The sequence below is a fragment of the Hemibagrus wyckioides genome, linkage group LG08 (genome assembly GCF_019097595.1).
Source record: "Hemibagrus wyckioides isolate EC202008001 linkage group LG08, SWU_Hwy_1.0, whole genome shotgun sequence".
In the NCBI taxonomy this organism is placed as follows: Eukaryota; Metazoa; Chordata; class Actinopteri; order Siluriformes; family Bagridae; genus Hemibagrus; species Hemibagrus wyckioides.
Window position 1 is genome coordinate 6709334 of NC_080717.1, and position 24756 is coordinate 6734089.

Below are 24756 nucleotides of genomic sequence, written 5' to 3' on the forward strand. Positions count from 1 at the left end.
TGTCTTTTGTTTTTGCTATTTTCTGTAGGTTTAAGGCTGCTGATAATAAATTACTGTAGATTTTACAGCAAATGTTTTACAGTGTGAAGACTGTACACTAAGCTGTACATGTAGCAGATGACAACTTTCAGTTTCTCCATTAAACCCAGGCAAAAGTGCAAACTAATGATGTGATTATAACAGAACGTATATTAGACTACTATTAGATTGAAATTCTCTTTATTTTTTCTACACTTCTTTGCAAGTGAATTTTTTTTAAGGCTTAAATGTAAGTCTCTGGCTCAGAAGCTTTGCAATTACTCAGTAGGTGAGGACTGTGCACATATAAATGTTAATGATCTGAACAATAAGGCACCTATAAGTTTAATCTGAATGTCTGCCACCTGATACGAGTAACTGTTTCTAAATAATTATTGATATACTATTTCTCAATGAGCACCTTTTTAGACAGCTTAATGGACAACTGTATGGCTGCTTACAAAGAACTGACCCAAGCCACGCATTTCATGTCAAGGCTCCCCACAGGAAGTCATGCCACCAAGCTTGGGCTGAAAATAGAATAGACAACCCACTCCACCAATCACATAGCTTTTGAACATATGCTGAAGGCAATTTTGGTATCGTGGGTTGACTCTTTCGAAACTCGTTTTTGCTGACTGAAAAATAATCTGTAAACTGGGTTCGGTTAGCTTTGTTTGGCTCTCCACTGATGCAAACAAGTTCTGAAAGGCTCCCGGACACACGCGTAACTTTGGGTTGTGTTCAGTTTGGTTCGGTTTCTTCATATGCCAAAAGTGCTTTGTATGCCGATGCAAATTTCTTGCAAAATTTAAATTCTTAAGGCAAAAATTTGTAAAGGCAGGGCATTCATATGTCTGGAGTAACATCATAAAAAAGTCGTTTTTGGTTTCTGTGCCAGGTCATAACTAACAAATTCAGGAACATGTTCTAAACATAAAAACATTTTTTTTGCATAACCATTTATTAACCTTTCATTGCATTGTGTTGCATTGTGTGTGTGTGTGTGTGTGTTTCTAACTATAGCCAGAAATACCCCCTCACTGAGGTCAAAATCCAGGTATGCTTATCTTCACTTGGCTTCGCTGTTCAGCCAGGTCAGGGAGAAAGCAGTCTGTGTGTGTGTGTGTGTGTGTGTGTGTGGTGTGCATGTCTGTGCCTGTGAGTATATTCCCACCGGCAGCCTTGCTTCGCCCTGGTCAGGGTCACAGCACAAGCTGGTCACAAGGTTTGATTTGTCAGTAGATAAATGATGGCTCCACATCTGGAAGAGTTTGGCAAATAAATAACATGCGATGGCTCATACATCATTCGCTTCCCTTAGTCTGCCAGCTGAGCAGGAGTGAAAATAAATTCTTATTCTAACCTTGAGGAAACACAGCACAGGTTGCAGAGTGAGAAGGTGCAGAGAAATGAACAAAGAAAACCCTTGATATCTGATCAGTGTATATTCTCATACCGAAGCCCATGATTTCCCCTAAACAGAGCAACCAATATTTTTATGATGAAAGTCAACCCATTTGATTTTATGGTATATTGCAAAATTGGTTGCACTTTATTTTAAAGTACAATAAACAACCAGTAATTAATAGGTAATAACCTGGGATTTAATAGGGAAATCCACAGTAAAAGCCAAGTTGTCAAGTAAGAAGCTTTTATTGTCATTTTAACCATATACAGGTGACGCAGTACACAGTGAAATGAAATAATGTTCCTCCAGGACCATGATGCTACATAAGACAACACAGAGCTCAGGATTTAAAGTAAGTTGTCCTAGCCAGTGCAAACAGACAACACAAGACACTACAGGACAGATACACAAAATAGCACCAACCAGTGTACATTCTGTATATTATACAGTACATTGTGCAAAAATAAGAGGACCGTAAATGCTCTTTGTAAACATATACAATTGATATGTAATAGCAGTATAGGGTAACATAATCTCTGTGTTACTTTCCTGTCTTAGCTCCTCCTCTTCCCTTTCTGCATTATGTCAGGATGGGAGAGGTAGTTTTATATTAAGCTCTAATTAAGCTCAGTTACATAAGTACGTACCAAATAGCCCTTTATTAGATACTTGGACTTGTTGGAAAACTACCTATTGAAGCACATTCTAAAGCAATACTTGGTAATAGCTCCAACAATGGGCAATGGAAAAGTCTGTTGAATCATCTGTTCTCTTATTCATCATGTAGATGATCTGGTGCTGGTGCATCACTTACCAAGAAGACATGGATGCACTATGGGAAGAAGGCAAGCCAGTGAAGGCAGTGTGATATTCTGGGTAATGTTCTCCTGGGAAACCTTGGGTTCTGGCATTCATGAAGATGTTATTTTGACATGTAACACCCACCTTAACATTGTTGCAGGCCAAAACACACGATTCATGGCAAAAGTATTCCCTAATGGCAGTGTCCTCTTTCAGGACCTTGCTTGACCCACTGCAGAAATTGTTCAGCAATGGTTTAAACATTACAATGAGATGACTTGGCCTCCAAATTCCAAACCGATAAAGCATCAAATCCGATCCATGGAGGATCCACCTCACAACTTACGGGATTTAAAGGATGTGTTGCTAATGTCTTTGTGCCAGATACCATAGCACACCTTGTTGAAACCTAAATACTATTAGACAGGCAGTTTTAATGCTATGGATGGTATACAATATATCCAGCTTACTGACTCACACATACCTCTAACTCAACTGAAATAAGACAGATGTGATAAATATAAAAATATATTCACCTGAGACTTCAGTCTTTCATATGATATGACATTTATTCCATTATGATGTGTCATGCCCAAGAAATGTACAGCAGAAAAGTGAAAAATGTGACAGCACACCCCATTCTTTCCTACTTAAATATTTTACTATTACTCTCTGTATAGTATTCAGACCATAGTTAGACATAAACAACGTTAAAAGGTTCATATAGAAGTAATTCCAGTGGGAATAGGAGAGTAAAATGAAACATAACATAATTAAAAACTGACTCATTTTTCGTCTTTGTCATTTGAAGAACAAATGAGACACTACGAACAGGTACAATTGCTAGTCGCTCCTTTGTAATGCAGTTGAAATGAATTGTGAAATAAAGTCTAATTTGTACATGGAAATTAAACAGTAACTGTTTAACAGACTCTTGTCTTTTCTGGGGAATTATTGCCGTAAAGCAGCAAGTACTATTATAGACACAGATACCTGATAGTTAGTGTATACTTTACTATGTAGTGTATTGCTTTAACTACATGGGAAGCGCTTGTAGCTTCATCCCTAATTGATTTTCATTGATGCACAGCATCACTAAGATCCTATGATATATTCAGCTACAGTTCATTTTTAATGTAAGAAAAGTTTAACATTCACAAGAGGACAAGATTTTTCTACATCATTATGGGTCCCACTTGGACATACGGCTATACTGGGTGTCAACAAGTGTAGGGTTTTTTTTCCAGTATGACGAACATGCACTATATGGCTAAAAGATTTTGCTTGTGCTCTTTGAACATCCCTTTCCAGATTGAAGCCCCCTTTGCTGGTATAATAAGCTTTACTCTTATAGCAAGGGTTTCAGTATGAGAGTATCTATGGGAATTCAGCCATAAGAGCATTAGTCAGATCAGGTACTGAAATTAAGTGAGGTCTGAGTTGAATCAGAGTCAGGGCTCTGTGCAGGACACACTCCAACCTTGAGCAACCACGACCTCATGGAGCTCTGCTTTGAGCACCAGAGCATTGTCGTGCTGGAGCAGTGTAGTTCCAATGATGAAATTATAATGCTAACACATACAAAGAGACAGGAGACAGAGCTGGAGGTAGCAGAGCTGAAGATGTTGAGGTTCTCTTTGGGAGTGACACGGTTGGACAGGATTAGGAACGAGTACATCAGAGGGACGGCTCATGTTGGACATTTGCGAGACAAAGTTAGGGAGGCCAGATTAAGATGGTTTGGACATGTTCAGAGGAGGGAGAGTGAGTATATTGGTAGGAGAATGTTGGACATGGAGCTGCCAGGCAAGAGGCAAAGAGGAAGGCCAAAGAGGAGGTATATGGATGTAATAAATGAGGATATGAAGCTAGTGGGTGCAAGTGTTGAGGATGCAGAAGATAGGGATAGAGAGATGATTCGCTGTGGCCACCCCTGAAGAGAAAAGAAGAGGAGAATGCATACGAAAATGTGGCAGTTTGAAGAAGAACCACTTTTGAGTGATGGTTAGATATTGATAGTGTCTACAAATGTAGTGTATCTTAAGGTTTATTGGACAGTACGCGCTACATAAATGCTTTTTTGTCCTGCCTGGGATGAATGGCTTCTCCTTGGATGATTGGTGTTGTGGTAGCTTAGTTTTTAAGGTGTTGAACTACTGATCATAAGGTTGTGAATTCAAGTCCCAGGTCCACCAAGCTGCCACTGTTGGGCCCCTGAGCAAGCCCCTTAACCCTCAATTGCTCAGATGTATAAAAAAAAAAAGAGATGAATGTAAGTCGCTCTGGATAAGGGCGTCTGCCAAATGCTAGAAATGCAAATGTAAATTGGGAGACCTCAGAAAGAGATTTCAGCGCTAGTCAGACTTGCAGAGTTCTCAGAGTTAAAATAGCAATCAGCTGAGTAGCGGTTTTACAGTTGTACACGATATAGCTTGTTCTTTTATCTCTATAATTCTTAAATATTCTTATTACAAAATCCTGTTAAATTATTTGTTTGTTTCACTTTGATAATTTGTTTATTTGTAGCTCAGGCTAGGTAGCTGTTATTATCTTCTTCAGTACAATTTTGCTAGCTTTTTGGTGTGGACACTGCTAATACAATTCTATATTAAATCCAAGCTAATTTAATACCACATCTATTAGATATTTACCACATACCTGGTTCTTATTATTACTAGCTACATTCACATACTTACCTACTAATGACTAGTTTCTTACTGTACTGAAAAACAAAGCACTACCAAAAATTCAGTTGTGTTAGCTTTTAGTGGTTAAAGTGCTAGACTATTGATCAGAGGGCTGTTAATTCAAATTCCACATCCACCAAGTTGCCCCTGTTGGGCCCCTGAGCAAGGCCCTTAACCCTCACTTGTATAAAATGAGATAAAATGTAAGTCACTCTGGATAAAGGCTTCTGCCAAATGCCATAAATGTATTTTTCTTTTTTAATAAACTTGTTATTTTTTTTTGACTGCTCCACACAACAAACCTCTATATTATTTGTTTCTCCTGCATCATTATTCATTTGTAGAGAAGATCACTAGATTTATCCCAAAGCCAAAGCAGTGATTAAAGTGGAAGTTTAATTATAATTATAGCTTATCAGAGTTCACCTTATAAACAACACCAATTTATCATTAAAGCTGTGTGTCTGCTGCTCTGTTTGCAGTTCTGACCTTGACCAGCGCTCGCGTGGGAACAGTGATGTCTGTTCCGGTTTATAATGTGATACAGACATGAACTGGACTGTTAGAAAAAATGTCAAGAGAGATTAAAAAGAAGTAGAATGACAAAAGTCATGTGATATTAGTATATTGATATTTTTAAAATTCTTTTCTTTTCGTGTTTTTTTCTTTAAAATTTAGATATTGTTACAAAATTCTTTGTTATTTTCTTTTTATTTAATTTAAAAAAAAATATTTTATCTCCATTTTTATTACTTTGTCAGTCTTACAAATCCCATTTCTGTTGTTTTTTCAGGTACATACATTTTTTCTTTTCTTTTCTTTTCTTTTCTTTTCTTTTCTTTTCTTTTCTTTTCTTTTCTTTTCTCTTCTCTTCTCTTCTCTTCTCTTCTCTTCTCTTCTCTTCTCTTCTCTTCTCTTCTCTTCTCTTCTCTTCTTTTCTTTTCTTTTCTCTTCTTTTCTCTTATTTTCTTTTCTTTTCTTTTCTCTTCTTTTCTCTTATTTTCTTTTCTTTTCCCCCATAATGATAGGATTTATAAACCTATTAATTTTGTCAGGCTTACTTTTCTTTTCTTTTCTTTTCTTTTCTTTTCTTTTCTTTTCTTTTCTTTTCTTTTCTTTTCTTTTCTTTTCTTTTCTTTTCTTTTCTTTTCTTTTCCCCCATTACATCAGGATTTCTATACCTCTTTATTATGTCAGGTTTGTAAATTCTTTTTCCTTTTCTTTTCTTTTCTTTTCTTTTCTTTTTTTTTCTTTTCTTTTCTTTTCTTTTCTTTTCTTTAATGATCAGTTTATCCCCATTTTGTCAAGTTTACAAACTCCTATCTGTCTTTTTTTTCCCCCTTTTATTTTCTCCTGCTGCTTCTTTTTGCCCCGAGCGCCATGAGGCAGGACTTTAAAGAGGCAGCTTAATTGCTTGAGGAAGAAATGTGTGTGAAACGAAAATCTAATAAATTGTGCTTTCTGCACATTACAGTCTGAGGAAATCTAACAAGGAGTCAATTATGAAGCGGTGAAATGTGATGTGCGCTTTCTCACCAGGCCCTGGCTTTAATCAAGAGTCATTTAATTAAGTGCTTAACACAGTGAAGTCAGCGGTGCTGCGTCTGCACGACCGGCGGAGGGACGAGAAATCACAGCTCCTCATTTTTTCCAGCAGATGGGCTAAAGATGTAATTTATCTGAGCTGTGTCTGGTCTGGAGTGTATAAAGCTTATTGAACTATAGAAATACAGAAATAAGGGAAGTGAATAATGTTCTGCATTTAGTGACCCGGATGTTGTGAGGTCAAATCCCAGGACTGAGTCAAGGAGCGTTAAACCCCTGGACACAGCTTTAACCCTCATCTGCTCAGCTCTTTGGCTCTAATTTAAATGGCTACCTAATGAAGAAATGTAAATTCATTAAGAATTTCATGATGGATCAGATAATGCTCCCTCTATTTCTAATTTAATGTAAAGTAGAATAGACTTTTCGAAAAGTTCAACACTTATGTTATAAATTTTTCATGGCAGTTTTAATAAGATGCTTAGAATCAGATTTTCTCCAGGGTTTGGAGAAGCTCATGAACATGTTGACTTAATTATAATTTCTCACAAGACCAGTTTCTCCAGAAACAATGTATGAGCAGCTGGTCCAGAAGGTAATGATGACTTGATATGAAAACCGTGCCACGTTGCCTGGACCTTTCTCCTCCAGACCGCCAGAGGACATCCAGAGCTGAATATTCACCTCTCATTTCTTTGGCTGTGTTTCCTCTTTCATTTTCAATTGCTATCAAATGCATTTGAACTTTTTTCGTTACCTTTCCGTGTAAAGCGATATAGTTTTCAAGCCAATTGTGTTAAATCAGTGCCATATTCTAGTGGATGCATTCTTTGTTGACCTCGTCCTGCCTCGCCTTGCCTTTTGTCTTGCTGTTCTGATATTTGTTTTGCCTCTGAGTCTGGATTTTCTTACATACACCGATTAGACATAACATTATGACCACCTGCCTAATATTGTGTTGGTCCTCCTTTTGCTGCAAAAACAGCCCTGACCCGTCCTGCACTGTGTTTTCTGACACCTTTCTATCAGAACCAAAATTTTTACACTATGAGCAGCAATCTGAGCAACAGTAGCTCGTCTGTTGGATCGGATCACACGGGTCAGCCTTCGCTCTCCATATGTATTAATGAGCCTTGGCTGCAAATGATCCTGTTGCAGTTCACCACTATTCCTTTTTTTGGACCACTTTTTTGACCACCTCAGACCGGGAACACCCCACAAGAGCTGCAGTTTTGGAGATGCTCTGATCCAGTGGTCTAGCCATCACAATTTGGCCCTTCATCAAACTCGCTCAAATCCTTACACTTGCCCATTTTTCCTGCTTCTAACACGTCAACTTTGAGGACAAAATGTTCACTTGCTGTCTAATATATCCCACCCACTAACAGGTGCCATGATGAGGAGATCAGTGTTATTCACGTCACCTTTCAGTGCTCATAATGTTATGGCGGATTGATGTATCTCCAGTGATTTTCCTGGTAACAAACCTTGCCTGTTTTAACTTCCTGTTCATGCCTATGGCTCCTTACTTCATGTCTCTGAATCAGACGTGAAAAGTATATTTTGTCTCTACTCTGTTTTTGGCTCTACTCTGTTTTCTCTTGATTTATCCAAGGTAGTTAAATATATGCTGGGAAAAATCCATCTAACAAGCATCAAGAAACTTCACTTCAGCAAATGAGATGGAAAAAGTTTTTAGTGAGAGTTTAATTTATGCATATCAGCTGCTCTTCTTTTGTTTGAGGCACTGAATTGTATTTTTTTTTGCAATATCCATCACAATAATTTTTTAGAAATAGCTTTATTGCTGAGCACTGTGGGCTTTACACGTACAAGGAATTTGCCTTGGTGTGTTGGTGCATAGTAGTGTAAAACAAGGGTAAAAAAATAACTCTGAGAATAAACATAAAAATATAACATATATAACATTTGTGTTCCGCTTCATGAAGATTTCACACCTTTTCTTTTCTTTTCCCCCATAATGATAGGATTTATAAACCTATTAATTTTGTCAGGTTTTTCTTTTCTTTTCTTTTCTTTTCTTTTCTTTTCTTTTCTTTTCTTTTCTTTTCTTTTCTTTTCTTTTCTTTTCCCCCATTACATTAGGATTTCTATACCTCTTTATTGTCAGGTTTGTAAATTCTTTTCTTTTCTTTTCTTTTCTTTTCTTTTCTTTTCTTTTCTTTTCTTTTCTTTTCTTTTCTTTTCTTTTCTTTTCTTTTCTTTTCTTTTCTTTTCTTTAATGATTAGTTTATCCCCATTTTAGCAAGTTTAGAAGAAGCTGTCCCTGTGAGCATCCCGGGGCATCTAGAGACGTGTCTACAGTTTTATTCTGCTTCATGAAGATTTTAAACATTCGAAGACAAGATGGACTTTGAGGACAACAACCTCCTAATCAATACACAAAATAACTTTCTACCAGTGGCCTCTGATTTATTCCAATTATCCAATCAGAGGACGGGAAATTGCTGATGTAATCGTATGCCTGCTAGATGGCCCCAGTGATGCCAACTCGAAATCTGATTGGTTAAGGTAACAATTTCATTGCCACTTATTTTAAGCTGCACTATAGATTCTGAAGGCCTTGAGGCAGATTTTCACCCTGGCAACACATGATGTCAGCCACTGTCTGAAATATGATTGGATAAATACTCTTAACATAAACATACACTACTGGAAGTAGCACAACCAAGAGAAAAGCTATGGAATGTAGAGAATAGACTATTGGGAATAATTTAATACACTTTCAATATATTAAATATATTAAAATGCAAGTCAGTGATTCAAATCACTGCTGTTTAGGCCAGCAGAGAAGGTCTTGCTGGCCCTGACGGCCCACCACTGCATTCTACATATGCTCTATCTCCATCACTGAGCATCTAAAGGCTTCAGCATGGAGGAGTTGGTGTTGATTCGGTAATCAACTCAGATGTTAAGCTAATTTTGAGTTTCTTAGGAGCTCCTGGTTACACAACTCCAACTGACCTTATATGACTGTAGAAATGATGCTATTTATAATAACACTCTCTGGTGTTTATGGTAATTCACACTCTCTGGTGTCACCCAAATGAGGATGAGATTCCCTTTAGAGTCTGGTTCCTCTCAGGGTTTCTTCCTCTTACCATCTAAGGAAGTTTTTTCCTCACCACAGTTGCCACAAATCTACAAATAGATTTACATATAAGTCTAATATTAATCTTGAACTTTTTGTACTATAGTTCTTATGTTCTGTAAAGCTCCTTTGAGACAATGAATTGAATTGAATTAACTGTATAATAGTGCAGTATAATAGACTATAAACCTGAAACAGCACTGTATATAGCCATTCTAAAGAAATATGATAAACTAAAGCGTTAAAAAACAGATCAATTTGTTTTGGGAACAAAAAGAGAGATTATAATGAGGTTATAACAATCTGAAACTATTTTTGAGACGCATGGTATTCAGGGAGCACAGTGGATTAGGGGTTAGCAAGTCTGCCTCACACCACTGGGGCTAGTGGTTCGATTCTTACCTCCTGTGAGTTCTCCCTGTGCTTCAGGGGTTTCCTCTAGGTACTCAGGTTTCTTTCTCCATCTGAAAGTCTGTACAAATATATTTTAATCCAACTGGCATCTCTGTAAATTGTGCGATTGTTCCCTGTGATGGATCGTCCCCAGCCTTGTGCCCTAAATCCCCTGGGATAGACTCCAAGTTCCTGTGTAGGATAAGAGCTACAGAAAAATAACAATAACATGGACACATGAAATTGGTGTACAGTCAGAATTTTGGTCCCCTAACAACCATAGATACAATCAAGTTAATATTAAACACATACAAACATGTAATCTTTGTGCTGTTTAATTATATGTTCATGTCTTCCTCTGTTCTTTTGCCTTTATTCCTTCACGAGAGCCAATAATTTTAGCTCCACATTGAATCAGTTTGGGGTTGAACAGTGTTGGTCTAGAACTATTATAATTACCATTTTTGTGGATGTTTTTGGTCAAAACTCATGACACTACAAGCACCGGGATCCCTGAGTACTTGCAAGCTTCTAACACGTTACAAAACATAACAAAATGTAACGCTTGTTTTATTTAGTTCACAATCTTTGTAATCATAGCCAGGATTAAATCAAATATAGTGTAAACAAAACGATCCAAAATGTATTTATTTATACATTCTCATGCACGTCAATACTATACCTGGTACTGAGGTCTGAGATCCAAGTCTAAAGATTCGATAACTATATCTTCAAAGTTCACTATTAGAGAAATAGACAGCATTTTTGTTTTAGTAACGGCACTAATTAGGCTATGAAATGAAGCGTTTCAAGAAAACCTTGACCTTATCCCACAGATAAGCCAAGAAGATTTAAATTAGAACCTAGATTTTGGGATAAAATTGAAAACTTTTTGCTTACTTGCAGACTTCAGACTATGAATGGCGACATTTCCATTAGTAATCTGCATATGTCACGATTACAGTATCCGGCCAAGACCTGAGATCTTTAAATTTCTTTTTTTTCCTTAGATTCCCTTGACTGTCAGAGAGGAAGAGTTATTCCTGGACCTGTCAATTAGCAAAGCTCCAGCTCAGGGGCCCTATCACTCACATCGTCCTCATAAAACCATTACATATTTCAGCACTCAAATGATTTCAAGGCATCGTGTTAATGAGAGACTTTGACTTATACATTTACACCTGTGACCCGCAGACATGTAGCAACGGAGGCTGAAAAATTACCTCCATGCTGCACAGTGCCACGGAAATTTATCTTCGCAATGATTTTATTGCATGGTTACCTTAGGCAATTAAATCAATAAATCTAACCTGTCAGCCAGGAGAAATGAAAAGCTGGGATTCAGTAAATAAAAGGCCTTGGACGCATAAATTGGGACGTTATTTAGTACGTAGAGTCCTTAACTGGCCGAAAGGGAAAAATCGGAGAAGCTTTGAGTAACGTGACGAAGAAGAAGAAGCACATAATAAATTAATCAGGTATGCTTGAGCACGCAAATTTTCTGGGTGATGAATAAATAAGGAGTCATTAGTTTCCTAAAGAATGCATTCACATGCTAATTTATATGAAAACACGTACTGTGTGAACGTATATAGGGATGCAGATAATAAATCCCTTGTGATTTTGTGCTAACATCAGCACAATTACCGTAAACAGAACATTTTTTTTTCTTGTATGCAAAAGTTTTGCCACCCCAAGCTGAAACGATTATTTTGCTCATTTGATTTTCTAGTTGAACAAATGCTTTAACTTTGGCAACAGACAAACTTTATCATGGATATTTATTTATTTATTTATTTATTTATTTATTTATTTATTTATTTATTTATTTATTTATAATAAATAAATGTATATATATTTATAATTCTTTCTGAGTTATTTCTTTATTTACTTTCATTTCTTTAATTTAAATTAAAGATTTTTGTATTATATTTATTTATTTATTTATAATAAATAAATGTATATATATTTACAATTCTTTCTGAGTTATTTCTTTATTTACTTTCATTTCTTTAATTGAAATTAATTTTTTTGTATTATATTTATTTATTTATTTATTTATTTATTTATTTATTTATTTATTTATTTATTTATTTATTCATTTATAATAAATAAATAAATGTATTTATATTTATAATTCTTTCTGAGTTATTTCTTTATTTACTTTCATTTCTTTCATTTAAAATTCAATGTTATTTATTCATTGTGCTGAGTTAGATATTAAGAGAATGATTTCTATGGGGCGTGCAAAAGTTTTGGCACCCAGGCATGGTTACACAATACGAATTCTTGCTTGGGGGATTGTCATGCAGGCATGAGAGGGGGAAAAAATACATTTCATTTAGTAGACACTAAATTTAGTACTTTAGTAGTTCAACACCTTAACCATTAAGCTATCACAGTCCAGCAGCATTTCAAGCAAGCAGCTCACAAATTTTTTTCAATCAATATTCGTAATATCATTTAAAAAAATCACTCTAAAAGAGAGAGCAGATTGTGAGTTTCTTTCATGTTCTTCATTCATGTTGTAAATCTTATATGGTGTCGCATCTCCCTGCTTTAGCATTTACAACTGAAGCAAAGATCCTTTAAAGAGCTCCCGTTTTTTGGCTTATACCATTTTTTATTCAGCTTTTTGTTTTATACAGACATTAAACATTTAAAAACAGCATAACTACATCTCATTTTTTTGTTTGTTTATTACATTTGTCAATTTTATTATAAAATAAACATACAATAGGCAAAAAAAGGAATAAGAATTAAAAAAAGAAAAAAGAAAGAAAAAGAAAGAAAAAGAAAAAAAAAAAAACTTGTGCAACACATTTAAAAATACAAAGCTAACCAGGCAGGAAGATTCTTTGATACATAACGCATTGGAAAATGAATTCTTACAACTATACATGTAGAAATGTCCAGGTTTCCCTGCTATTTACAAAGTAAAAGAAAAGAAATCAAGAAGAAGAAAAAAAAAGAGGAAAGACTAAAAGTCTACAGCATGCCAGAACATTGATATCTTCAGTCATTGGAGTTTTATGTGTACAGTTTAATTGTACAGCTTAAATAGTCAAGACCCCAATGAGGACAAAAAGCTATTTAGTCGGGAGTAGAAACCCTGCTCTTTCATTATATTAAATCATATCCTTCAGGCAAAATAGGAGCAGTGAAGCACTTCATGGATTTATTTTTTTATTAGGTGTAGGTTTAATACCTAAAATTTCAACGTCTGAAAGATTTTCGCTATGGTACATGTGATATGGTTATAAGTAGAAAACCTACACACATAGTGTTTTATATATATATGTATATATATATATATATATATATATATATATATATATATATATATATATATATATATATATATATATATATATATATATATATAATATAAATATATATATATATAACATAACCTTTAAACTTTGCCTGAATAATGGAGCTCTAAAGCCAAAAGATAACCAATATTATCCTGTACTATCTTTGTGGCCAAATTAAAAACCACGTCTCTTTGGAAAACTGCTCCAGTTTCTGATTTTCCCAAAAGCTATGACAAACTCAGGGGTTTCAATACATTAGAATTTCTTAAACGTTTGGTTCATTCCATGGGTGTTAATAATTCACATTAAAGGGATGGTTCAACATTTTCTGTTCAAATTTCTACTGACGTTTTCATAAGCACTCGTTTTGTGTGTGTGTGTTTTACCCCCCCCCCCTGCAGTGTTAATAACGATTAACATAATGAAAAAAGTGCAGACTCGTATACACGTGAGGCTGAGCTGAATCCATATATAATGATTACACACAGGAAAAAAAAAAACAAAAACATTTATAAGTTTATTTTTTATACAGTTGTAGAAACATTTACAATTGAACTAAACATTTTTTTTTTTTTTATCCTGCTAATCACATGTAGGAAATGTAGGAAATACATAATAGAGATACTACAAGAGAAATGATGGAATTTTTATTGATACATTTTTTAGAAAAATTATCAATAAACAAATGAACACAAGTTATCGGAATTTTTTTTGTTGTTGTTGTATCATGAGCTCGTCTAGGCTTCCGGTCAAATATGCTACTGTAAGCTCAGACACGCACAAAGATGTCGATATTGTGGGAAAAATCATCCAGCAATCCCTTTAAAACAGGAAGTAGAGTAAAGCAAATGTGTTTCTTTTCTCCGAAATCCCTTTAGCGTTGATAAGCTGTACACACGGCTTTACAGAAATTGGAAAAAAACAAAACAAACCCACACTCCAAATGGTGCTTGAAATAAACTGAATTGAAACGTAATGAAGTAGCAGGAGGGCTTCTGAATAATAATCCGCAGCGGATAAGAGGTTATGGAAATCTGCGAAACGCTTCAAGGCAACAGATTGAGTAAGGTCAAACGCAAACACCTCAATCTGACACGATGTTTAACACCAAAAACACACAAATGATGGAGCACCACTCTGTACTATACATAAGGAGACAAAAAAACAAGACTGAACAAGACCGGGAATAAACTGCTCCATGTTTTTCCTTGCTTCCTTTAGTCTCGAGGCAGCATGATTGACATCAAAATGTCCAAAAATGCTTCTGATGAGGTTAGAAAATTGCCTCTAAATTACTGTATGTTAATCTGTACTTCAATCAATATACAGTTTATTGATGCAACCAGCACTGCTTTCTATTTATAACGTAAATTTTGATTTAAATCAAAATTCATTAAGCTTTAATAATTCATTAAGACTTTATCTATGGAGTTTGGAAAAAGTTTATGAATTCTGTATATTCAAATGTTAGACTTCACATTTTTTTCCCGCTTCATTGCAATATTATAAATAGATTTGCATGAAATTTCACATTTCAATTGTTTTCCCAATTTGGGATTCGACAGTTCTTGCCCACCAGCCAGCTCACCTTATTCGTAGGCTCTAATTCACTCAGACAAAAGTGCACTCTTCCCTCTTCCTCATAAACAAGCTCAGGAGTAGTCATGGTGATGTTCTTCCTCTCCCAACCAGAGAGAGAATTCTGTCTCTCACATTCAAACTCAAGTTTCTCAGTAACATGACAAGCTACATAGACTTATTAACCTTAAGAGAGATGGCCTGGTGGTCCAGTGGCAGGATCCCATGCTCTCATTGCCGCGGGTTCGATTCCCAGGCAGGGAGCTAACCCAGCCACTTAAGAGTTAACTCTCAGCCCAAGCCCGGATAAAAATGGGAGGGTTGTGATAGGAAGGGCATCCGGCCTGAAAAACCTGTGCCAAATCATGCAGATCGAATGATCTGCTACAAACAGCAGACCCTGCCATTGCGACGGTCAACGCTAGGATTAAAAAAAATAATAATAACAAATAAAAAATTTAAGAAAGACTTTAAACTATGAAGTTTTTATAAAGTGATAATAGAAAGTAAATTATAAAAAAAATATTATTATTATTATTATTAATAATAATATTAATAATAATAATAATAAAAATATATTTTATAATAATAAAAATAAAAAAAATATATATTTTTTATAATAATGACAATAATAGTAATAAAAATAATAATAAAAATAATAATAATAATAATAATAATAATAATAATAATAATAATAATAATAATAATAATAATAATAAAACCGGGCTAATTGCTGTGGCATAAGAGGGGAAAAAACTTCAAGAAAAAATAAAAAAAAAAGAATTTATGAATTAGGGCTAGAGTTTTCCTATACATTTTTCTACCGTGTTTTCTTTAAAAAAACTAAAACTAAAATAAAAAGTAAGAAATAAGAAAATAACAGAGGCTGGTGAGGAGAAATAAGAGGGCTGTTCCAACAAGTGATCCACAATATTCAAGTAAAAAAATGAAAACGTCATGATAAGTAGATAAAAGTACTGTATAATGTGTTGTTCATTAAAAAAAAAAGAAAAGAAATAATTGTAAATGCAAATTTCTGTAGATTGGACAAGAGCAGGAAGCATGCGAGTTTTGTAGTGCTCTTGTAATAAAACTAGTGCTTACAGGTAGCTATTTTTAAGATTGTTTATATTGCACTATACGGGGATTTGCGGATTGCTGTGTGATAAAACCCACAGCTCCGTAGAAAGATACACAAACGGTAAAATCACCACGGATAAACGAACACCTCCGCTCTTAAACTGCCTCCAGAATACGCTGGATATTTACACTGATCTCACATACACACTCCGGCTGTTGATTTAACACTCGTAATTTTCCTGCAGAGGCGGATTAGAGGGGGGAAAAAAAAAATAACAACTTAAGGAGAGTCAGACTTTAAGCAGTGCTGCGACCGTAGCTTTGATTTTTTATTTTTTTTTTTCCTGTTTTAGTGTTGTTGTTTTTTTTTTTTTGTCTGATGGAAACTTTTTACACTCGTGTTGCATCAGAAGGAAAAATCAAGAGAGAGACATTTTCAAGCGTCATCAGAGCATCGATGCGGTCGGAAATGTTGAGATGTCATTACATTTTGAAATTTGTTAACGCAAAACAAAAAACAATCACCATCACTAGTAGAAAGCACACCAATAAATAATTGTGGTTGTATGAAAAAGAAAAAGGAGAAAGAAAAAGAGCTGAATATACCAATATGGTATGGAAAGATTTTTCAATTCATTCTCGTTCTTAAATATAGACTCTAATAAATTCTCATTGCATACGCAGGCACTTTTGTATATTCTTGGTGAAATTCACTTTTCACGCCCACACACACTCTCTCTCTCTCTCTCTCTTTCTCTCTCTCTCTCTCTCTCTCGCTCTCACACACACAAACACATGTCAAGACCCTCAGTGAAACCTATAAGCTTAATGGAGCTGACGCCACCACTGAGAATCTGACCCCCGGTCATGCGTTAACGCACTTCACTCACACGCTCATGCACGCCTATGCGGAAAATTCGGAACAGAATGGCATGGAGAAACGTCTCACTCACTGACAGCATGTCAACAGCGTACTACTGATAATAAACAGTAAAATACCGGCGATAAAGAGTCCACTGCTAGAAAAGAAATAAAAACACAAAAGAAAAGGACGTTTACGTTCGTGAGCTACAGGTTAGCTACTAATAATTTCAAATTATTTAGGAAGGAGGGCTTTTTTTTAGGAAGGGGAAGGAAGAAATTTAGGCACGAAACTGATTTTGGGAAAAAAAATTTAAAATCAATTTTAAAAAATTAAAAATAAAAAACAAGAAAAAAACAAACAAACAAAAAAAAAAAAACAAGCTGCCTGCCCAGGAAAATCGACAAGACGAGACACACACACACAAAAAAAAAAAAAAATTAAAAATAAATAAAAATAAAAATACAGCACAGGATTCTTAAGAATTGTTAATGATGCTTGGACTCTCTTAGAACTATCTAATAACACCCTCTGTGAACATGCAAACATCGAAGAGTAAAAGAGTCGGCATATAGAACACAGTCAGTATGGTACATATCGGAAAGATAAAAGAGCTGCTGAGTCAAGGAGACGACGCTGTCCTGTGTGTGTGTGTGTGTGTGTGTGTGCTGGAGAAGTCAACTGCAACGCCCGTTCGACACCCTCGGACAATTTTTAGACGTGTGGCGCCCTTAGAATAACCAGATCCGCAATAAAGCCAGTGTGAGCGTTTCTATGTTAATTATTATGGCACTGTAGAAATTTAACAAAAGGGGGAATTTAAAGGGAAAAATCCACCCTGAAGCACATTTAGAAATGTTTTTGTGATTGTTTTCGAGAGCGATTCTATTGGGAGTCGATGCGGCGAGGATTTAGCCAGCGTGTCACGTGAGGACAGTGCTAAAGTGGGGTTTAATTGTAGGGAATAAAAAAAAAGAGTGCAGCAATCTCAGAAATACAAAAGAGCTTCTTGTTATTTTTCATGTTTAAACAGAAATCCGATGTAGAAGGAGTGCAGAAAAGGAACGTTATATGACACGGTCATGCTAATTTATGGCGATTTCTATGAGATTGGAACACTGGAAGCTGACCTGTTAGAGCAGAGTGCACAGATGGAGAGGTAAAAGAGCTGGACAGACTACAAGACTAAAGCGCCGCCGCATCACGCTCTGTCGATGGAGATGAATCCTTACTGCAGGGAGTCTCCTTTAAATGTCCAGAAAATATAATACGGAATAAATATGTGACATCATCATAGACCACTAAGGATCATGGGTTAATTATAAATATATTGTAAATATGAATATTCAAGTCATTCAGGGTGGAGTTTTCCTCAAAACGATGGATCTCTTTTGATTATTTTTTTTTTCCTACTCCTTTGACCCCCTTCACAATCATTTTATAAAGCCGTCGACATGTAATACAAAGAAACAATACTGACATAGAGAAGGATTGCACACGGGGCACCTGATTGGCCCTTTTCTTTCACTTTATAGGAAATAATGTACACTGTACAAAACGAGAGAGCAGATTCAAAAAGATACTGTCCCGTCTCAACGATCTGCCCGGTCGAGTCACATGACCTCCTGTGTCCTCTGTACCAGCTGCTATACGCAGAAAAGCGTATTCTCTCTCTCTTTTCCTTGTTCTGTACACAATGACAGTTTTCACAGTTCTTTCACCATGTGCTCAAGATCTCCAGAAAATCATACAGCACCTCGGGTTCCACTCGTTCCTCAGCTCCGTTTTGCGTAGGAGCAACTCTGAGACGGCAGTGCTGGTGGAAGGAGGAAGTGATGGAAGGAGTGGCAGGAGTGAGAGAAAGAGAGAAGGAGAGCAGGAGAGTGGGTGAGAGAGAGAGAGAGAGAGAGAGTAAGAGAGCACAGTGAAAAGCTCCAGCACTATAACAAATGGGCCTCGATGCGGAGCCAGTGCAGTCCTTGGCGGATGTAGCGCACCAGGTCAGTCATGCTGCTGTGCTGCGTCAGAGGCTCCATCACTGAGTCCAACTCCTGAAAGAACTCTGAGGGGAAAAAGAAACAAACACTACAGTCAGGTTCAAAATTATTGGCACCCTTCGTGACTCAGCAAAGACAAAATGCGTTCCAAATAAAATAAAATAAATAATAAAGAAAACCCCAAAACATGTTTTGAGTTGAAATAACTTTAAAGTTTGATTTAAAGTCAATATTTTATTTAAAAAAAATTAAATTAATGGATTTGTCACTGTAGTTTAAAGCTCTGACTTTAAAATTGTTGGAGAAAAAGTTTAAAAAAAATCTAATTGATTTTTATAAAATTAATTCTAAAATTATAATGATATATATATAATGATATTTTAATCATTATAAATTACTAAAATCAAAATGAAAATGTATAAATTACATTTAACTTTAAAATTAACTTTAACTTTAAAATTGTTGGAGAAAAAGTTTAAAAAAAATCTAATTGATTTTTATAAAATTAATTCTAAAATTATAATGATATATATATATATATATATATATATATATATATATATATATATATATATATATATAAAATGATATTTTAATCATTATAAATTACTACAATCAAAATGAAAATGTATAAATTAGTGGGTTTTTGGGTTCAAAATTATTGGCACCATTCATAAAATGAACAAAAATATAATATGAATAAAACATTTAAAAAAAAAAAAACTATTTATAAGCCAATTCAAACATCTGTATAGTTTTTAATTTAATCCAATATTTTAACTTAGTTCTAAATTAAGGGATTCTGCTTTTTTTGAAAGAGGAGAGAGGTGTGATAAACAGGAAGTACCTCTTGGTTTTACCAGAGTAGTAATTGAAAATATTTTACTGTTTTACTGCATCAGTAAGATATCCACATGGCTGAATTTTTTGAACCAAAGGCTGGCCTTAATTTAATTCATTATGAAAGAAGACAGTGAAGGAGAAAGAGAGAGAGAGAGAGAGAGAGAGAGATTCAGACTTAAGCCTTCAGAGTCAGAGAGATCTCACACGTGACATTCAGCATCCCCATGCTTTTTAATTAGCCTTCTCTAGAGGAAGAAGGGAAAGGAAATGACAGAGGAAGCCCCATCAAACCTGAAGCGCTACGAAGGCCCTCTCTGTCTCCAGCGGTCCATACAAACGTTCCCTCACTGATAAGGCTAATGTGTGAAAAGGGCCAGTTCTCTTTTCAACCTCTGACAGATGTAGATAAGATGTAAAAGAAGACCAATCAGGCCTAATGAGCGAGTAGCACGCCGACGTGGGAAGCACTCGGGTACTTTGCGGCTTGTCGAGGATGAATGCGAGGCTCTTAACCCTCGACTGTGCAACTAACAGAATGGATTGTGCGCTATACTTCACTCGCAAAGCACTTTGGATAAAAGCGTCTGCGAAATGAATCAATGTAAAATGATTCCTTGTGAATTGGGGAAAAAAAATAGAAAAGTAGAATCCTTTCTGCAAAGATATTCTGGATTTAAGAGTTCAACAATGTTTGCTTTAGAGACTTTTAGCAGAATTTCTACGGCGAAAAAAAGCCAAAAAAGACATTTCACTTAAATGAAAAGCTTGAAGGATTTAGCTCGTGTGCTATGATTCTTGAGCGATGTCACTCAAGAAACCATTTTTTATTCCTTTTTTTTTTTTTTTTTTTTTTAGATATAATCTAGTGTGTTTTTCCCCCAGAGATATCCATCAGTGGAATAATATTTTCCATCTCATACTGGGTCAAAATTGTGTTAATGTTAATTATCCTAAAACAGATGCAGGATTAAATCCCTGACTTCAAGGAAAAGCGTCCCAAACGCACACTTATACACTATTCTACACTGTATTTACATTATTATACATTTACATTATTCTACACTTTATATTTACATTATTGTCCATATAGTGTGAGTAGTGCATCCACACTGACAATTCCATCATGAAAGATAGAAATGCTATGCCTAGTTTATGTTAAAGGGTGCCAATAGTTTTGAAACCAGAGTAGAAGAGTAGAATCCCTTAAGTTAAAATATTGGGTTAAATAAAAACTATACATCTGCTGTTGTTGTTTTTTTGTTTATAATTAAACCCACATTTAAAAAATGTTTCATTCATATTGTATTTTTGTTCATTTTATGACGGAGGCTAATGATTTTGAAATCCACTCATTTATACATTTTCATTTTAACTGTATGTAGTGGAAAAGGGGCGGGGCTACCACGAGGCGACTTCGAAAAAATGTACAAGATGGCCGACAACACTCCGGTGGACAAGACATCGTTTTAATGTCTTTTAAACTATCCCACGTTATGTGTAATATTTATTTTTCAACATTTTAAAAAATGCATCATATTCTGCCTAAGCTAGCGGCGTCGCATTACGAGCGTTAGACATCATTTACCATCGACTGGGAAACAGCTTAAAAAACCATTAGTGGTCCATTTGAGACGATTCTATCCCTCTGAAATTCATACACTAGATGCTATAGTGCATAGTACAGAGTGTAGAAGACTACATTTGGGACACAACCTGACAATTTCTACAGTATATAAATTCTGATATACAGTCCATGCTGATTTTCTGCCTGATGCTTTATTGCTATTAGAAATTTCTTGAAATTATTTCTAATACTTTTTTTTTTCTCAATAAATTCTCTTACAAAGATTTTTTTTTTTTGTTAAATAAAAAAAAAAACATTTCTAGGATTTAATCCACAGAATAAAAAAATAAAATAAAATAAAATAAAATAAAATAAAATAAAATGAAAATAAAACAAAATAAAGCAAAATAAAATAAAATAAAATAATAAACTGGAGCAAGTTCTAAAGCAACCTACCAAAAAATACACATTATTTTACATGCACTGCTTTTTATAGCGTCTTTATTGGTTGTTTAAATGTTTATTGCTCACTGTAATAAATAATTTGACACTTTATACACTGGGCATGTTTGTAGAGGTCCGAATATAGATTCAGACTCACTTGAATCTCTCGTCACAATCGTGCATGGAGGACACGACTGCACCACCATGACTGACCATATTTTCTCCATATTTTGTATTATTTCGGTGCTATTATGTGCAGTAAGAGCAAGGCTCCTCACTTCTTCTGTACCCTGCCACTATACTGATGTGTTTAGGAAATGAATGAAATCTTCAACAACTATAACACACACACACACACACACACACACGCAGGTTACTTTACTTCCTAAACAAGTGCAGACTCAAGTATGATCTTTGAGTTATGTTGACACTCACAGGAATCGTGACACAGTTCCAATGCAACCGAACTCACACCACGTCCTACAGGAGGACGTCTCAGGTTCTGGACAACGGTGCGCTTCCTGGTCACATGACAGCTTTCACATTACCTAGTTACTTTTTCAGATTAAACTGCCACTACTCACGTCTCAACTACCGATAAAATACAATTTCGGTAACAAATTCAGACATAAATTCTAACCAATCCTTCTCCTGCACTGATTTAACAATGATTTCTCATCGATGTAATTGCTTCTCTTTCCCTAAAATCTACCTGCGTAAACGTCGCAACAGTATTTGTTCAAATGAAAGCAATGATCACAGTACAGGCTTCCACCAGCGAGCACCGTGCCAACTCCAGTATAACACTCCCACGGTAATGAACATGACCTTTCTTTCTGTTTGACCTTTGTATCAGTAGCTTCCTATCTGACAGCTTTGTTTCTTAGGTCTTATGGGATCCCAGGCCTGGAGTAAAGAAAAAAAAAAACTCTCTAAAACCGACAACTTAGCTGTGGTTCTAGGAATCAGACAGTTAATGCAGCACGATGCACAAGAACAGAAAAACAAAACGAATTAGACTGTAGACTTGTAGAGACAATTGTTTCAACACTGTGTCTAGGAAAAGTGCCCAAGCCAAGAAAAAGCACATTTATGACTGTAATGAATTCGAAAAATGTCAGAACGCTGGTCAGCTGCTGGTTTTTAAACAGAAAACAGGATCAGATTTCACCTAATTTCGACAATCTCATCCCTCAACCCCATTTAATCCCATTCTTACCGTAGAAACACGATATATGACCTTTTGTGTTATGATGATAAAAAATTGCGCTCTCAGTATTAATCAATATGTCACTGTTGATATTATTTCCGCATTGAGACTCGAAGACCTTGAACCGTTTTGGCAGGGTATGTACCTTGGCTCTCGTGGGCCAGCTTGTCGGCCGTGTCCCAGTGCTCGTAGCTGCGCAGGATGTTGTTGGTGATGTTGACGTGGCTGGCAGCCATGTGGTGGATGCGCTGCGGGATGGCGATGCTGCCCGAGGACGAGGAAGAGGACGAGGAGGAGGAAACCATGGCTCCGGTGTTGCTGTTGACCGAGTTGATCGGGGAGGGACTCAGAGACATGGGAGATGGTGTTCCTGTAGTCCTGATAGACACGAAGCGGGATAAAATGAATATTAGTGGAGGAATAATGCAGGAAATACCCTGATGTCACATTTTTAACCCAATTATTTATTTTACTGCTGTTTTTAAATTATTATCTAAGGGCAAATTGGTATGCTGGGCTGCCTTCCATGAAGCAGGGTGCCATTATTTATTCTTAATGCTATTAGATTTGCACGAAAGTATTTTTTATTTATTATTATTATTATTATTATTATTATTTCAATTAATAATTTTTTTATTTATTTCTTTTAAAGAAAACTAGCCTAGCTGTTTAGTTTGTTGTAAATTGTTATTAGCATCAAGCCTGGTGCTTTTCTTGCACACAAGCAAGGCTACTTTTTTCTTCTGTCTGCACACACACACACAAACACGCATACACATGCACGCACACACACACACACACACACACACACATGCATACACGCACACATCCGTCTTTCAGTGCTTAAACCTAAACAATCAAGCCACGTTGCCTGTAATCCAGCGATAAATTGAACCGTTCTCGTGCCCTGCGGGGCTAAATTATGTTCGCTGTCAACAGCAAGGCCCATTCTTGGGGCAGTGCAGGTTTTTACTCAAATAAACAGACCATCAGTGAACGAGAAAGACAGCAGAGACAGCAGGAAGGAGAGAAAAGATTCATGACGGTAAAGAAGGTAAACAAAGTGCAGACGGGAGAGCGGGGGAGTAGGTGTGTGTGTGAGAGAGAGAGAGAGAGTGTGTGTGTGTGTGTGTGTGTGTGTGTAAGAGAGCTGGTGTTGATCAGCAGGTAGGGGAAGATTAGAAAGCTCTCTTTACTGGTAACGTAGCAGAGAAGGCTGGAGGCTCTGGCTGCCGGAGCTAATTGGTTTTGACAGGTGCGATGGTTGCAGAGCAGCAGGCCTGTGTAGTGTCCAGCCAGAGGCCAAGTCTCTCTTTCTCTCTCCCACACACACACACTCCCACAAACAGAGCATGCCTCCTCAGCCTGCACCAAGCATTATGTTGCCATGGTGTTGGCATGGAAAAGCTCCCGTGTTCCTCGAGTTCATCTTTTTTGCTCACAGTCACCCTACATGATAGGGATAGCGATAAACCCTGAACATATGTATAGAGCAAATATATTAACACTACGATAAGTGATCTGAAATGTTTTTAATGTTTTAAAGTGATTAAGCCAAACTATCTGCTCGAACAATCCCCTACATCAAGCCGACAGTGCGGGTGGTCCGCCTTTTCTTCAGTTCCCCAGGAACTACTTTGGTTCCTGTTTGTTGTGCAAAAATGGAGGAAAACACCCAATTTATTTGTTTCGTCGTAATCCGTTTAATCATCTAATGTTATATAGAGGTAGCCCGGTGAGGTGAGGGGTGTGGGGGGGGCAACCGGGGTGCATTGGGCAGTAAAATATTTAAATGTATTAAATTTTAAAAATTGATTAAAAATGTAATTATGAAATTTTTTGAATAAAATACTAGCCTAACATCACAGTGGCATATCTAATAAACTGAAAGAAA

General features: G+C 36.0%; 1 protein-coding gene across 1 annotated transcript in view; it reads right to left on the minus strand.

Annotated features, from left to right (window-relative positions):
* Positions 1 to 15833: 15833 nt before the first annotated feature.
* Positions 15834 to 24756, minus strand: part of aff2 (AF4/FMR2 family, member 2) — a 254016-nt gene continuing 245093 nt past the window's right edge. Inside the window, exons 20-21 of the mRNA XM_058398044.1 lie at positions 23008 to 23240; positions 15834 to 18866 (exon numbers count right to left, since the gene is read on the minus strand). Coding sequence (XP_058254027.1) covers positions 18745 to 18866; positions 23008 to 23240 — 355 coding nt within the window. The 3' untranslated portion in view covers positions 15834 to 18744. The remainder of the gene's footprint in view (positions 18867 to 23007; positions 23241 to 24756) is intronic.